This window comes from Petaurus breviceps, unplaced genomic scaffold, assembly GCF_028583685.1.
Source record: "Petaurus breviceps papuanus isolate PSGF00001 unplaced genomic scaffold, PetGlider_PUasm1.0 129, whole genome shotgun sequence".
Taxonomy (NCBI): domain Eukaryota; kingdom Metazoa; phylum Chordata; class Mammalia; order Diprotodontia; family Petauridae; genus Petaurus; species Petaurus breviceps.
The window spans coordinates 7,258,278-7,275,137 of NW_027185665.1; the positions used below are offsets into that span (position 1 = coordinate 7,258,278).

Here is a 16,860-nt window from a genome sequence, read left to right on the forward strand (position 1 = left end):
TCTACCATGACCTTCTCCTCCACTCCACCACAGCCACCCACAAAGCTATTAAACATGAAAGGAATTTTTAAACATTATCACACTTAAAGGATTAAACCTCCCCCACTCCACTTAAGTCTTGACCTCTTTTCAACTTCTCCATTTCTGTTGGTGACATAGTCATCTTCCCAGCCACCTCGGTTTATAATAAAAGTTATCTTTGATACTTTCCACTCTCTGACACTACCTCTCTCCCCCAGCCTAAGTAGTTACCCAAACTTGCTACTGTCTTCCTCGCTGCTCTTCCATCCACTATCACCATTTCAGATGCACTAGAACCATTTGGTTTGAGGTTTTCATTTCTGCTTACCCAGGCTATTATAGTAGTTTCTAAAACAGTATAACTGATCACTATCAGCCTATCCCCCTCCTCAATCAATGCATCCAGCAGCTGGACAAGTATTTTTAATGTACTATTTTACTTATTTTATATTTTTATTATCTATATTACTCTCTGACTAAAAAATATCAATGCTGCCCCATCGTCTAAGATTAAAACATAAACTGCTGATGCTGGCACTCAGGGCATTCCAACCTATACTTCCAGCCTTAATTCATAAAATTCCTTTTTTATACACTATAAAAAAGAAGCAGCATGAGGTAAAGGATAGAGTAATTAACTTGTAGTTAGGAAGGCCTCAGTTCAAATCCTGCCTCCAAAAATTACTAGAAGATTACAACCACAAGCAAGTCACTGAAACTCTCAGAACCTCTCTTATCTCATGTATAAAATAGGAACGACAATAATATGTTATCCTAATTCCCAGGAATGCTGTGAAGTTCAAACAAGAGAACAAATATAAAATACTCTCCTAACCTTAAAACTGCTTTTATTACTATGATTATATTCTCAGCACATTGGGCCACTTTAGGCTCCCCTTTTCACTTTCTGCTCTCATTCTATACACAGTTCACTACACCTAGAATAAAAGTGTTCCCAAAGTTGGCCTTTTTTTCCACAGACACACAATTAAAGTAGACATTACCCAACAGACAAATGACTAAAGATATAAGGAAACATTTTCCAAAAGAATTGCAGATACCAGCATGAATGATTATGTAAGCCATGTTACAAATAAATGAAAATTAAAATAATTCTAGGTGTCATCAGACATCTTACAACTTGGCAAAGTTGTCTAACACACAAATAATGTGTAGTGGAGGGCCTTGGGGAAGACAGGCACACTATTGGTGGAGCTGTAAATGGATTACTGTTCTGTAAAACAATTTGGAACAATGCAAAAGAAATGATTAAATTGTTTGAATCAATGATCTCACTACTAGACTCACACTACAGAGAAGTCAAAAATGGAGAAGCTATAAATGAAAATCTTCACAGCAGCGTCTTGTGATAGCAAAGAACTGGAAACCAAGCAGGTTTCCTCCAACATAGGAGGGTACCAGGAAAACAAGTTAAGAAATGGCTGAAAAATTGTGGCAGGTGAATGTAATGGAATATCACTGCGCAGTAATAAAAAACAAATAAGAGGAATACAGAGAAACATATGAAATCTTATATGAAATGATGAAGAATGAAAAAGGCAAAACCAAAACAAGGTGTGCAATTACTAAATGGAAATTAAAAGATCGCTAAAAGGAAGCAGAACTCTGAATAACTGGGGGGGAAAAAATCACAAAAAAATGTTTCAAGAAATAGGTATTGAAATAGAAACCCCCCCCCCATCTCATGGTAGCTAAGTGAGGGACTACTAGACCAGAAGGTTTTATATATTTTTTACATTTTCAAATGTCACTTTATGAGTGCTTTTTGCTTCATTTTTTTTTTGGTGGTTTATTTTTATTACAAAGAAGAATTCAAACTAGGGTAGGTGAAGAGGTATGCCCAGAAATGACTGTGATGTGAAAAAAAAAAAAAGGTTATCAGCAAATATCAAATTTTTAAAATCCCCTTTCCCCTACCCCATGTTGCGCCATTTCCCAATCATCCCTGTGAAGTGCTATCTTTTCTTCAGTCAGTTCCTGCTACAGGAACTCTAGCTCCTACCTTTTGAAGTCCAAGCTCTGACAAGTAAGCGTTCACCTCATCTGGTTCTTCTCCCAGGCTTACCCCTCCCACTTCCTGGCCACATCCATTCCACCCCATCACTGTCCCCCCAAATTCAAGCTCTAGCTCTTAGAATCATAATCAAAAATATCGTTTAAAGAAAGAACAAGTCTATCACTTGCACTACAACTCCAATCACCATTCCCTTTGACTGTCCTTTCTAAAATACTCTTTCCTGGCCAGTGCTCTCCTCTAGGCACTGTCTGACCCTATTAGCATGTAAGTTCCATAGAGGCAGGGACTTTCTTACTTGCTTGTATTCTTATCTCTAGTGGAAGATGAGACTCCCCAGTGCTTACCAATACCTGCCACAGAGTAGATACTTGATATATGCTTTATGATTCATTCTCCTCAAGAAATTTCTCATGGTACTTTGCCAAGATCTTGCCTTCTTACAGAACCAAAGAGGAGGATGAGGAAGAAAAGTCTGCATTTATAAGCACTTCGTGGTTTACAAGACACTTTCCTGATGAAAGGCAAGATGGTAGTGGAGTGAACAGAATGGGACAGAGCATAAAGAATATTGGATTTGGAATGAAGCGACCTGAGTTTAAATCCTACCTTTATAACCTATGCAACCTTAAGTCATTAATCTCTCTGAGACCTCAGTTTCTTCATTCATAAGTGGACTGGAAAAAGTATTTCTAAAATCCCTTTGAAATACAAATTTATCATCTTATGAATCCTTTGAGGTATATAATACAAGAATCATTAGCCTTATTTTACAAATAATCAATGAATAAACATTTATTAAGTGTCTACTATGTGCCAGGCACTGTGCTAAGTATACAGATAATGGTATCTGCAATTGGTATCTACATCAAGCACTCATACAGTGACATTTGAAAATGTAAAAAATATATAAAACCTTCTGGTCTAGTAGTCCATCACTTAGCTACCATGAGATGGGAGGTTTCTATTTCTTGATGGGAGGAACCTCTTTCTTGAAACACTTTTTGTGATTTTTTTCCCCCAGTTCTTCAGAGTTCTGCTTCCTTTTAGCAATCTTTTAATTTCCATTTCTATATGTAGAAATAAGTGAAAGATAGTCCTTGCCCTCAAGGACCTTACAATCTAATAGAGGACAACATGAAAACAAATATATACAATGCAAACTATATACAGAATAAGTTAGAAAATAATTAACAGAAGGAAGTCACTAGAATTAAAAGGTATTAAGGAAGACTTCCTATAGGAGGTAGGATTTTCATTGGAACTTAAAACCTGGGATGTCAGTAGGCAGACCTGAGAGGGGAAAGCATTCTAGGCATTGGGAAATCCAAAGAAAATGCCCAGAGCTAAGAGACAGAGTGTTTTGTTTATGGAATATCCAGGAGGTCAGTGTCAATGAATCAAAAGAGTTAGAGTGCAAGCTATAAGAAGACTGGAAAGGTGAGAAAATACCAGGTTATCAAGAAGTTTGAATGCCAAACAGAGTATTCTGTATTTGATCCTGGAGGAAATAGGGAGCCACTAAATGACTGGGAGAACAGCAGGGGCCCATGATCAGACAAGCACTTCACAAAAATCACTTAGTCGCTGAATGAAGATGGAATAGAATTGGAAGAGACTTGAAACAGGCAGACTAACTAGAAGGTTATTGCAATAATCCAGGCATAAGGATGATGTGACCCTGTTCTAGCGTGGGGGCAGTGTCAGAGGAGAGAAGGAGGTGTGTATGAGAGATGCAGCAAATGCGAAAATGATAGGCCTTAGCAAGAGATGAGATGGGGTCGGTGGGAAGTACAGATGGTGAAGAGCACAGTATGCCTCTGAGATTGTAAGAAGTATTAGGAGGGTAATGCTGCCCTCGCTAGGAGGGTAGGAGGCCTTAGGGGGAAAGACAATGAGCTCTATTGGACAAGCGAGTTTAAAGTGTCGATTGGACATCCAGTTGGAGATGTTTGAAAACCAGTTGGAGATGGGGGATAAGCGGAACTCCAGGTAAGATAGGATGATCTGAGAATCATCAGTATACGTAATTAAATTCATGGCAGCCAGTGAGATGACCAAGTGAAGTAGTAGAGAGGAAAAAGAAAAGCAGGCCCAGAACAGAACCCGAGGGACACCTAGGGTTAGAGAGTGTGATCTGGAGGAGGATCCAGTAGAGGAAGCAGAGGAGCGGTCAGAGAGGCAGGACAAGACCCAGGAGAGAGCGGAGTCCCCAAAACCTAGAGAGACGAGAATATCAAGGAAGAAAAAGAGGTCAACAGTGTCAAAGGTCAAGGAGAATGAGCATTGAGAAAAAGTCGTGAAATCTGGCAACTACGAGATGGTTAGTAACTTTAAAGAGAACAATTTTAGCGGAATGAAAAGATTGGAAGGGGTTAAGAAAAGAGTGAAAGGAGAGAAAGTGACAGCACCTATTGTAAATTATCTTTTTGAAGACTTTAGCTACAAAGGCAGAAAAAATAGAGGATAATAGTTAGCAGATCTGGAAGGATCAAGTGAGAGTTTTTTTTCAGGACAGGGAAGACATAGGCATGTTTGTAGGCAGTATGGGAATACTGTAAAGAGTCTGTAAATATAATGTCTGTGAAGAGGTGTAGATTGAAAATAAGTGAAAGACTGGGGACAATTTTTTGGAGGAGATGGGATGAAATAGGATTACTTGAAAAAGAATAAATGCAATCAAAATTAGAAGGAAAGTAAAAAACAGTGGGGAGGAGGCTTTTCCAACCAGCATCTCTGATAAAGATCTCATTTCTCAAATACAGAGAGAACTGAGTAAAACATTTAAAGATACAAGTCGTCCCCCAACCGAGAAGTGGCCAAAGGATATGAATGGGCAGCTTTTAGAAAAAAAAAAATCAATGCTATATATAGACACGGGAAAAAATGCTCTAAATCACTACTGATTAGAGAAATGCAAATTAAGACAACTCTGAGGTACCACCTCACAGGTGGCTCATGAGACAAAAGAAGAAAATTATAAATGTTGGAGGTTATGTGGGAAAACTGGGACAGTAATGCACTGCTGATGAAGTTGTGAACTGATCCAACCATTTTGAAGAGCAATTCAGAACTACACATAAAGGGCTATGAAACTGTGCATGCCCTTTAACCCAAAAATATGACTACTATGTCTCTGTCCCAAAGATATCAAAGGGTGAGGGTGGTAGGAAGGACCTATTTGTACAAAAAATACCTATAGGAACTGTTTGTGGTGGCTAAGAATCACAAATCAAAGGGATGCCAATCAATTGAGGAATGTTTAAAGAAGTTGTGGTATATATGAATGTGATAGAATATTATTGTGCTATAAGAAATGATGAGCAGAATTGCAGAAAAACCTGGACTGATACATAATGAAGTGAGCAGAACCATGAGAACATTGTACACAGTAACAGCAATGCTGCCTGATGAAGAACTCTGAATGATTTGGCCATTCTCAGTAACAGAATAATCCAAAATCCTAAAGGACTAATGATGAAGTGTACTATCAGCCTCCAGAGAAAGAACTGATATTGTCTGAATGCAGACTGAAGCATATGCTATGTTTTACTTTCTTTCATCCTTTTTTTAATTTGAGTTTTATTACACAAAATGACTAACAGGGAAAAATGTTTTACATGATTGCATGTGTATAAACTATATCTGATTGTTTATTATCTCAAGCATAGGGGAGAGACAGGAGAGAGGCAGAATTCTGAACTCAAAACTTAAAAAAAACAAATATCAGGAAATTGTTTTAACATGTAATTGGGGAGGAAATGTGTGTACATATGTGTGTGTTTGTGTATACATGTGTGTAAATGTGTGTATATATACATATATTAGTTTTTTTTTTAATTAGAGGAGTTAGTCTTGGTAAAGAATAAGTTCACTTGATCATATGGGACAAGGATAAAGGAAGAGATATTGGGAGAAGGTATATGAGTGATAGGAGATTAGGAAGAGGTGAGGAGAGAGAATACAGCAATGGCCTCAATTTTTTTTCCTTAAAATATGAAGCAAGGTTTTCAACTGAAAGAATGGGGGTGGTGGGAGCCATGGAAGGTTTGAGGAGAGATGAAAAGGTTTGGAGAGCAGGATGGTGAGCAGATAAGGGAGGTAGAGTAGAATTTGCGAGTAGCAATGAGTTGAGGTTGTGTCGACATAAATTTGTAGTAGATCTGGGCAATGCGGTTACATAATTGTCTCCATCTTTGCTCAACAACACGTGTATATGAACAAAGCTAGCAAATGATGGAAGTGATCCCAGGCTGAGTGATCTCCACTGAGGCATAATTAGTGATCTGATAAGGAGGCTAGGGATAAAAAGAGGACGAAACTGTAGAGCTGAATTGGTTCACTAAGGGATCGAGATGGGGAAAAGAGGATTGATTGACTAGTGCAGGGGAAATCGCGTGGGACAGAAGTGAGGGATCAAGGGCTTGGAGATTATGGTACAAACAAAAAGTAGGATTTTGTAAGGGAGTGAGGGAGGTGAAAGAGGAAGAGGTGAAAAGCTGATAGATTATAGTTGGATAAGAGGATCTTGGAATTCCTACACAGAGAGCACCCACATTACATTTGTTGGGGATGGCAATATCAATGGTATGATCATTTTTGTGTGTAGCTGAGGAGGGATGAAGAAGGTCCCAGTAGATGAGTAAGTTGAGGAACTAAGTGATTTCAGCATTTGAGGGAGAATCAGCATACAGGCTGAGTGAAATAATTTTTCCAAAAGGCAGGATCCAAAATCAGTGCCTTTTAATATACCACGATGCCTCCACTTTCCAGTCAATCAAATTCTGCCATGAAAATAAATAATTATCATGCATTTTGTGATGCCATCCACACCACACTAAATTTGTTCCAGAGCTTTGTATCCTTAGACCCCATCACAGTAACTTGCACATAGTAGGCCTTAAATCACCATTTACCAAACAGAAACTGGATAACCAAATTTTATTCTTCTTAAAAACAGACAAAAGGAAATGATTTGCTGCAACTCTAGGCTTTGAAGAAGACAAAGCTAAATTCCTTTCAGTAGTTCTCTTCTCTGCAAACATCCTTACAAATATCTACTGTCCAACAAATGTTCTGAGGTTCAAATTATTTTTACCAACTAAAACATATTTTTCCACTGCCAATTCTTATCATCTGTAGCATATGTACGTGTATATATTTTCTATCTTTATTTTTGGCCACCCATATTAGTGCTCAGAATGACCATTACCTAAGAATCATCAAAAAAATTAATTTCAATTTCAAGTTAAACAAGTAGGTAATACAGTGTGGCTTACTGAAATTCAATCCTGAACATTTACTAGATTAATTTTCATTGAACAAAGAAATCCTGCTCTGTATCCAAGGAAGGGAGAAAGAAAAAAATAATAATCCTAACCCCTGTAAGCTTAACACAAAGGAAGTTAAAAAAGTAGACAAGAACAAAGGTTATGCTTTCTGACATCAATATGTATTAAACATGATACTGTATATTCCTTTTATAAATATCCTAGATAAAGTAGTTAGCACTGCATTGCTCATTACTGTAAAAAATCACAAATGCATACTTATTAAAAGAAATCTTGATTTATATAATAAAAATGGCTTACATATACTTAGACCAAAGGAAAGGAAAAGATTACCTACTATGAGCAGGCAAAATACACAATATTAGAAATAATTATGTTTGTGGCCTCCCACCCTCTTAGGTGTCTAAGCATGTTTGAAGAAAGTTACATGAGAGTGAATCATCAGTATTTACCTTATAGCAGCTTCCACACAGAATGAAAGGCAAAGGAAGCAGCAGTGTATGAACTAAAAAGTGACTAACTTCATTTCTTAAGAGGTTTTCTGAAAAGTTCTAATATGGAAAATGTAACAAATATTTTAAATACTCAAAACTATGTTCTAGAAAAAAGGTCATATAGCATTATTTATCTTCTAGCATACTACATTCAAAATCTTTGTGACACTAATAATAATGTTCATCACCACAAACATAAATTATCCACAAAGTGTTTACTGTGCTCAAAAAACTATGCTGAGCACTGGGGATACAAATATAAAAGCAAGAGAGTCCCTACTGTCATTGAACCCACATTCTAACAGAGGGAGACAACATCAGTAAGAAATTTCAGCTGTAAGTTGGATAGAAAGCAGCAGCAAAGCAGATTCATCATCTTTAGCATCATTTCAATTAATAGAAATTGCATCTTTTTCTGAAGTTGAATCATTTGGAATCAAAAACTTTCATAGTCATGCTAGCAGGAAGGCTACAGTACCTGCAATGCGGTTGTAAAGCTGAATCTCCACTACGGTTGCTTGGCTGCATTAACACGGCTTAAAATTTCACTAAGACTTCTGAGACACCCTGCACTTAAGACCAAGCGTCTTCCTCCAAACGTCCTCTCTTTTCCTGACTTAACATCCCCAATTCCCTCTGTCATTCTCATCTAGCATGAGTTCATGGACCTTCACCATCCTGGTAGCCCTCCTCTGGATGCTCTCCAGTCTATCCATGTCTATCTTGAACGGCAGCACCAAGAATGAAATAATATTTCACAAGTGGTCTGATAGAACAGGAAAGGACAACTGCCTCCTCCTCATCCGTGTTCACTATGATCTTCTTCATGGTGAGCTGGACCAGGTTCCCTACTAGGCTTTCATATCACACTGCTAGCTAACATTTGATTACACCTGAGTGAGTTCTATTTTATACAAAGTGCTCAAATCTAACTATGTCCCTCTCATCCTATACTTGTAGAACTTGGATTGGTTGTCTGTTTATTTTTTAAACAAGCAAAAAACTTTACATTTTTTCCCTATTAAAATCCATCTTCTTAGATCAAGCCTAATACTCTAACTTGTCAAGACATTTCTGGAAGCCATCAGCATTATATGAGCTCTCTCCCAGTTTTGTGTCATCTGCAAATTTGATGAGCAAGCTATATAAACCTTTATCCAAGTCATTGGAAAAAGGTTTAAAAGCACAAATTCTTGGGACACTCCACTGGAAACTTGCCAAATTAAAATAGTGAACAATTAATTATGTCTACTTTTTGAGTCTAGCCATTTAACCAGTTGTAAATCCATCTAAATATATTAACATGCAGTCCATATCTTTCCATCTTTTCTACAATAAAAGTATGAGGTCATCATTAACTACTTTGCTACAAGTCAGTCAAACTATATTATAGTATTTTCCTTACCTGCTAGCTTAATAACTCTGTTTTAAAAAGTTAAGTAAGTATTCAATGACCTGTTTTGATGAAACCATTACTGGCTCTTGATAATCACTGCTTCTCTTTTTAGCTTAGTTTTCTCTTTACAATTTGCAAAGCCCTTTATAAATTATCTCATTTAATCCTCACAATCTGTGAAGTAGATGTTATTATTCCCATTTTATATTTGAGGAAACTGAGACAGAGGTTATGTGATTTGCCCCAAGTTACATAGCTAGTAAGTATTTGGAGCAAGATTTGAATTCTGGTCTTCTTGACTCTAAAGTCTGGTGTTCAATCCACTGCACCATCTAGCTGCATATAGATTTGAAGTTGACTGGATTATAATTTGAAGATTCTGTTCTCTTCCCTCTTACCCCCTTTTTATTTTGCTTTTTGGAGGGAAGAAGGTGGGCAATTGGGGTTAAGTAACCTGCTCAAGGTCACACAGCTAGTTTTTTGTGTTAAATGTCTGAGGCCGCATTTGAACTCAGGTCCTCCTGACTCCAGGGCCGGTTCTCTGTTCACTGTGCCGCCTAGCCGCCTCCCCGCCTTTTTTGGAAATCAGGATGTCTGCCCCTTCCCAGTCCTGTGGAAACTCTCATTCTCCACAATCATTTGATTATCACTTACAGTTGTTCAGCAATCAATTTACCGTTTTTTTTTGTGTGTGAATTCAATTCACCTTATCCAGATCAACTACACTTACCAGTTCTTTCAGTACTTCAAGACGTAGTACATCTAGGCAAGACGACTTGAATTCACAAAGAGCAGGAAGTGCTTTCTTACTATCTTATTCATTTACCTCAGGTATGATGATATACCTGTTAGTCATTTTTGTTCTGTCATTTCAAATGCAAAGGTCATTCTCAGCAGAAAAAAAAAATAAGTACTGAAAAGCTCAGCCTTTTGTATGCTGTCAGTTACACTCATTCTATTCATCCCAAGTAGCAATCCTATCTCCAATTTCTGCCAATGTACCTTTTATTAAATGTACTTTTGTTTTGCTGTCCTTAGCTTCCCTTGGCCTCAGCTAATTTAAACCTTAGAACCTTTGATATTATTTTTACAGTTTCCTGCCACATTCAGTCCTTGCTTCTATTATACATTTCTTTTAAAAATTTACATCTATTCATAACACATTCTTCAGACAAAACCAATTTTCTCTCCTCCTTGAAATTATTTCTTTTTGTGTCTTCAAAATTTAATTTTTGAGAATTTTTCATCCCTACTGGGATAACTTCCCCCATAATATTTTAGTCGAAGGATCATACCTATCCTTCTTTTGAATCTTTTGAAATCTGCTTTCACAAAATCTGGAATGTGTATAATAAGAATGTTAAAACCTATAAGGATTTTATGAAACACAAGAGAGAAACAATCCTCACTTAGTACATGAAATAAGAAGAGATGGCCAAAGGCCTATATTTGACCACAAATTATTTTTAAAGGAATATGTAAGCACTATGTTTTCCTTTCATCCCTAGTATCATCCTCAGAATTCACACAGCACTCCTGAAATATAGCCTGGACATTACTAGGAAAAAGAGAAAACTATCACTTGGTTACAGATTTCTAAAATCCAGTATTCCAGGATCTCACACATCTTTTCATTAGCTGTGATCTATTTAATTCAAAAATATCTACTAGGCATCTATTACATATCAGATACTGTGTTAGATATTAAGGGTGCAAAAATGAAAAATAGCATAGTTCCTACACTTAAGGAGTTTAACAATCCTAACAGGGATGATATTTCATGTGCATAAACATAGGTGATAGAAAATCCTGGGCATGGAGCCAAGATGGCAGAGTAGAAGCAGGACATCCCTGCAGCTCCAGCTTCTACCTTCCCCAATCCATGTAAAAAGGGGATTCTAAACAAACTTTGGAGCTGCAGAACCCACAAAATTACACAGAGAAGCTAACCTTCCATTGAGGACAGCCCTAGAGGTCCGGCCAGCACAGAGCTCTGGGAGTCGAGCCCAGCCCCACCCCCAGGCTTTAGCCCCAGGGTGGGCCTGACCAGCCACCAGCCAAAGGGAATCCAGATCAGCAGCAGCTGTGGCCATTTCCAGATTTATCAACACACAGATGCGAAGGAAAAAAATGAGAGGTCAGTGGACTCTGGATTTTAGGACCAGTAAGAGGAAGTACGTGGCTTTTGCCCCCAGGGCAAGAAGCTGCTGAGGCACCAGCACAGCCAGCCAGTGCCACGTGGCAGCTTCAGCTCCTGGCCTGCAGAGTGTAGGGGGACCAAGCACCAGTCTGAGGGGTAATCGCTCATGCTTTAACCTGCTTGGATCTGGACTGAAGTCTAGGGTGGAGGTCCTGGGGTATGTGACCAGCTTGCCAGAGCATGTGGAAACCTCAGAGAGGGTACCCATCTAATACCTCCGGCAACTGAGAAAACCCCAGCATTTGGGACGAAAGCTCCCCTGTCTGGTGGCAGAGTCCTACTGTGGCAAAAAGCCCAGGGGTCAAGTGATTGAGGGGCGACATAACCAGGCAAAGGAAACAAAGCAGACAGAAGATTCCAACATTAGACTCCTATTTTGGGGACAAAAAGGAGCAAAGCATGGAACAGGAGGAAGACAATGAAGTCAGAACTCCTGCACCAAAAGCTTCAAAGGAAAATATGACCTGGTTACAGGCCATAGAGGACCTTAAGAAACAGATAAGAGAAGTGGAGGAAAAATTGGGAAGAGAAATGAAAACAATGCAAGAAAATTATGAAACAAGAGTCAACAGCCTGACTGAGGAAAATAATACCTTAAAAAACAGACTGACTCAAATGTCAAAAGAGGCTCAAAAAGGCAATGAGGAGAAGAATGCCTTAAAAAGCCAAAACTGCCAGATGGAAAAAGAATCTCAAAAGCTCAATGAGGAGAATCGTGGCTTCAGAATTAGACTGGAGCAAATGGAAGCTAATGACTTTATGAGAAATCAAGATGCTGTTAAACAGATCCAAACAAGTGAAAGAATAGAAGGCAATGTGAAATATCTCATGGGAAAAACCACTGACCTGGAAAACAGATCCAGGAGAGATCATTTAAAAATTATTGGACTACCTGAAAGCCACGATCAAAGTAAGAACTTAGAAATCATCCTCCATGAAGTTCTCAAAGAAAACTGCCCTGATGTTTTAGAATCAGAGGGCAAAATAGAGGTTGAAAGAATCTACCAATCACCTCCTGAAAAAGATCCCAAAAAGAAAACTCCTAGGAATATTATAGCCAGGTTCTGGAATTCCCAGATTAAGGAGAGAATATTACAAGCAGCCAGGAAGAAACAATTTGAATATTGTGGAAACACAATCAGGATAACCCAGGATCCGGTAGCTTCTACACTGAGGGATCGAAGGGCTTGGAATATGATATTCCAGAGGGCAAAGGAGATGGGATTAAAACCAAGAGTCACCTACCCAGCAAAACTGAGTATCATGTTTCAGGGGAAAATATGATCATTCAGTGGAATACAGGACTTTCAAGCATTCTTGATGAAAAAACCAGAGTTGAACAGAAAATCTGACATTCAGATACAAGAAGCAATAGAAGCATGAGTAGGTAAACAGGGAAAAGAAACAATAAGGAACTTATCAAAGTTGAACTATTAACATTCCTACATGGAAAAACAATAATTGTAACTGAAGAAACTTTTCTCAGTAGTTGAAGGGAATAGAAATCTATCTATCTATCTATCTATCTATCTATCTATCTATCTATCTATCTATCTATCTATCTATCTATATGTCTATATATGAGGATATATGGGCATATGAATACATATGTGAATGTGTGTATATATGTTTACAGGTATACATAGAGGGCACAGGACCAATTTAACAGGAAGGGATGATACTTAAAATGTGAAATTAAGAGGTGAGAAAGGAATATGATGAGAGGAGATGGGGAGAGACAGAATGGGGTAAACTATCTCATACAGAAGAAGTAAGGGAAAATGGTTACAATGGAGGGGAAGAATAGGAAGGCAAAAGGGAATGGGTCAACCTTATTCCCATTGCATTTGGCTTGAGGAGGGAATGAAATACACACTAAATAGGGTATCTCATCCTACAGGAGAGTAGGGGGGGAAAGGAATGACGGGGGGGGTGATGGAATGGAGGGCAAGCTGGGGGGAGGGAAGTTGGAAGCACCCACGTTTGAAAAGGGATGGGATCAAGGCAGAGAACAGAATAAGTGGGAGGTGGGATAGGAGGGAGGGAAATATAGTCAATCTTTTACAATATATCTACTATGTTATTGTTTTGCATTAGCCACACATGTACATCCTATACTGAACTGCTTATCTTCCCAGTAAGGGTGGGTGACAAGGGAGGAAGGGAATGAATCTGGAATTCAAAGTTAGTATATATGTGTGCATATATATATATACATATATATATATATATATATACTATTATTAATACTATTTTACATGTAATTGGGAAATAAGATATACAGGCACTGGGGCATAGAGATCTACTGGAAAAGTCGAAAGTGGTATGGGAGAAAATATGGGAGAGAGCGGATTGGAGGAGGGGATATTCTGTGGGGCTGCTATTTTGGGGGGGTGGGTAGGGGAAAAATGGGGAGAAAATTTGTAACTCAAAATCTGGCAGAAATGAATGATGTAAACCAGAAGTTAACAGAGAATTTGAAAATAAATAAATAAATATGGATGATATAAGACAGAATATAGAGGCAAAAGAGAGTTACAAAATAAGGATCAAGGAAGGATTCGTGGAGAAGCCAACAACTTGGATAAAACTTGAAAAAAAAAAACCCGAGTTCAATACACAGAGGTGAGAAAGGAATCTATTTCAGCAACAACTCACAAGTGTATCCAGGGCCTTCAGCTTTATAAAATGCTTTTCCCACCATAACTCCACGTGAAACAATTATTCTCTCCATTTTACAGAAAAATAAACTTGAGATCCAGGGAATAAATAATTTGCAAATGGTCTCACACCTAATGAATTCCAGAGTTGGAATCCAGTTCCAAGCATATGTGACTATAAGAAGTTAGGACAGTACTAGACAAGATCATGGAGAAATTAGTTGCTCAAACATCAAGTTTATAAAGGGATCTAGTATGAAACAAGACTGTTAAGATAATAAGTGAGAGATACCAGTATAACCAGGGCATATTTTATTATAAGCAATAGGGCCCTAATGGGTTTTGAGTAGGAAAGTGACATGGTCAGGTCTTGGGGCATACTCTGGTAATATTTCCTTTCAAAGAACCAGTAAAGTCAAAGTCAGGGTTGTATGATCTTGGGCAAGTAACTTAATCACTTTAGTTCCCTTATCTGTATAATAAATAGATTAAATAAGTAATCTCTAAGATTCTTTCTAGCTCCAAAATTCTATGATTCTAATACTGAAGAATGACATACAATATCTTTTAAAATTTCGTGTGATAATTAAAATGAATAACCTAGCCCCAAGTTAACAAGTAAGTCTGTCTTTTGTTTTTTAATCCTTTATTAAATTATAAATCTTGTTATTGCCTGACCCCAGGCTCTCCATTATGCAGTAGACAAATTCACTGGAGATTATCCCATGTAAAAGGGTTCAAAAAATCTTGGCCTGTTAATGGTACAGGAGTCCCACTAACTACTATTTCTTGCCAACCCCAACACTATTCTTTCAGTATTAAAAAAACAAAAACTAGATCTATCATCTTCCTTCCCATGAACTATGTGCAACATCTGAGACACATTACAAACACCTCCTTCTATGACCTCATTTCCTTCAATGGAACTATTATATACCTAACCACAACATGTTCATCATCAGTGATTTTACCCTTTTCCTCATTTTCCACATATGATTAGCTGCCAACTACTCACAAGTCTGCTTTCATATAATTCAAATCTCATAAGGTCTAGAAGGAACCCAGAACTCAACTGTTCCTACCCCCTCATTTTAGAGATAAGGAAATAAAGGCCCTTAGATGTTAAACTGCTTGCCCCAGGTTACTTATATAATAAGTAGTAAATCCAAGGTTCAAACTCAGGTCCTCTGGCTCCCCAAAAAGCACCCTTTCTATTTCTTCACATTGCTTCATTATCTCTAAACCTATGCTTATCTTTTCAATTCCTACTACTACCACCAAACTAGTCAGGTTCTCTTTGCACCAATCTAATCCAAAAACTATTTGTTTAGTGTCTCACTGGAATTGTGACTGCTTAGTTACTACAATGATAAAAAAAGAAGAAAACATTAGTCATCTTGGAAAGAGCAATTTCATTTCAGTGATGGATTGGAAACCAGATTGCGAGGGATTAGGAAAGTATACCTCCAGTAGGCTCCTAATAGGTATTCTGGAACCCAGTTTGTCTTCCCTCTAATCTATTCTTCACACCACAATTGAAATTAGCCTTATATTAACTCTATTAAGACCTTCTGATGACTTCCTAAAGCCTACCAAATAAGACTCAAGTGACTTTACTTAGCATTCAAAGTCTTCTATAATCTGGGGCTACCCTGCCTTTTCACTCTTATCTCCCATAACTCTGCTCTACTCTATTCCCCAAATTTGATAACTTGCTATGCCCTAAATTGCTTCAACTGATTCAGCATCCCACCCCCACCTTCAAAACCGTTTTCTCAAAAAACTCCACTTTGTCTCAAACAATATACTCCCACCACCTTCTTGAACAATATTTCTTTAAAAGCCTTCCCCTCCCCCAAGCAGACTTTCTCTAACGACACCCCATGGTAACTTTACCTCTCCTTTTTTATAGCTTAAGCTACCTTATATTGATTTTGTACTCTACCCCAATCTCCCTTTAATATGTCAATATTTCTCATATTAAAATATAAGAACTTTTATATATTTCAACAAGGTTTTTAAATTTAAGAAAATCAAAAAGCATTTATTAAACTACTACTATGTACCACTGTCCTAGGCCCTGGGACCAACATACCAAGAATGAAGCAATATCTACTTGCTAAAGTTTTGTCCTGCATAAAAATCCACAAATAAACAAAATACCTTTTCAATCCTCTACGAACAGAAAATTTGCAATAATCTTAAGACAGATAAATTAATTCAACTAGTATTGAATTCTCATTTAATCATCTTCTATTGGTTTCGACATTTCTTATTTTCTAGAGTAGTGATAGTTTCCGATTTCTCTTATAATATAAACATACCTCAGTCAATGCTTTAAAAGGCAAAGTCTAGCAATAAAAAATGGCGGAACTTCCTCCTGAAAGAAGAGTATACCTGACTTGCCCTAACATTTGCAGTGAAATGCCCATTTGGGGCTTTTGACGTTCTTCTGCTTATCATACATTTGTAATTTTTAATCCACTGAAAACTTTAGAAGCTAAAAACAAAAGATGCTTACGTGATATGACACTGTCCATGTACTGAGGCAAGTAAGGAGCCCAAGCATCAATTGTTTCTTTTCGTCCTCCTTGCTCAATCCTTCTCAGTTCAGCCAAGAGTAAAGCCTGAGCTGCTTCTCTTACCTACATTCAAACACAAGCAGAAAATCAGGAAACATAAGCATGTTTACTTATAGATATTAGGGGAATAGGGGAAGTCACACTCTATTTGATTCAATTTATCATTGTACAAATACATTTT

At 37.7% G+C, this 16,860-nt stretch overlaps 1 protein-coding gene across 4 annotated transcripts in view; it reads right to left on the reverse strand.

Moving 5' to 3' along the window:
• Positions 1-16,860, reverse strand: part of LOC138173247 (WD repeat-containing protein 7) — a 494,247-nt gene that overhangs the window by 323,204 nt on the left and 154,183 nt on the right. For all 4 annotated transcript variants that reach the window (XM_069103220.1, XM_069103240.1, XM_069103213.1 and 1 more), the window contains one exon: positions 16,619-16,742. In XM_069103220.1, the coding sequence (XP_068959321.1) occupies positions 16,619-16,742 (124 nt within the window). The remainder of the gene's footprint in view (positions 1-16,618; positions 16,743-16,860) is intronic.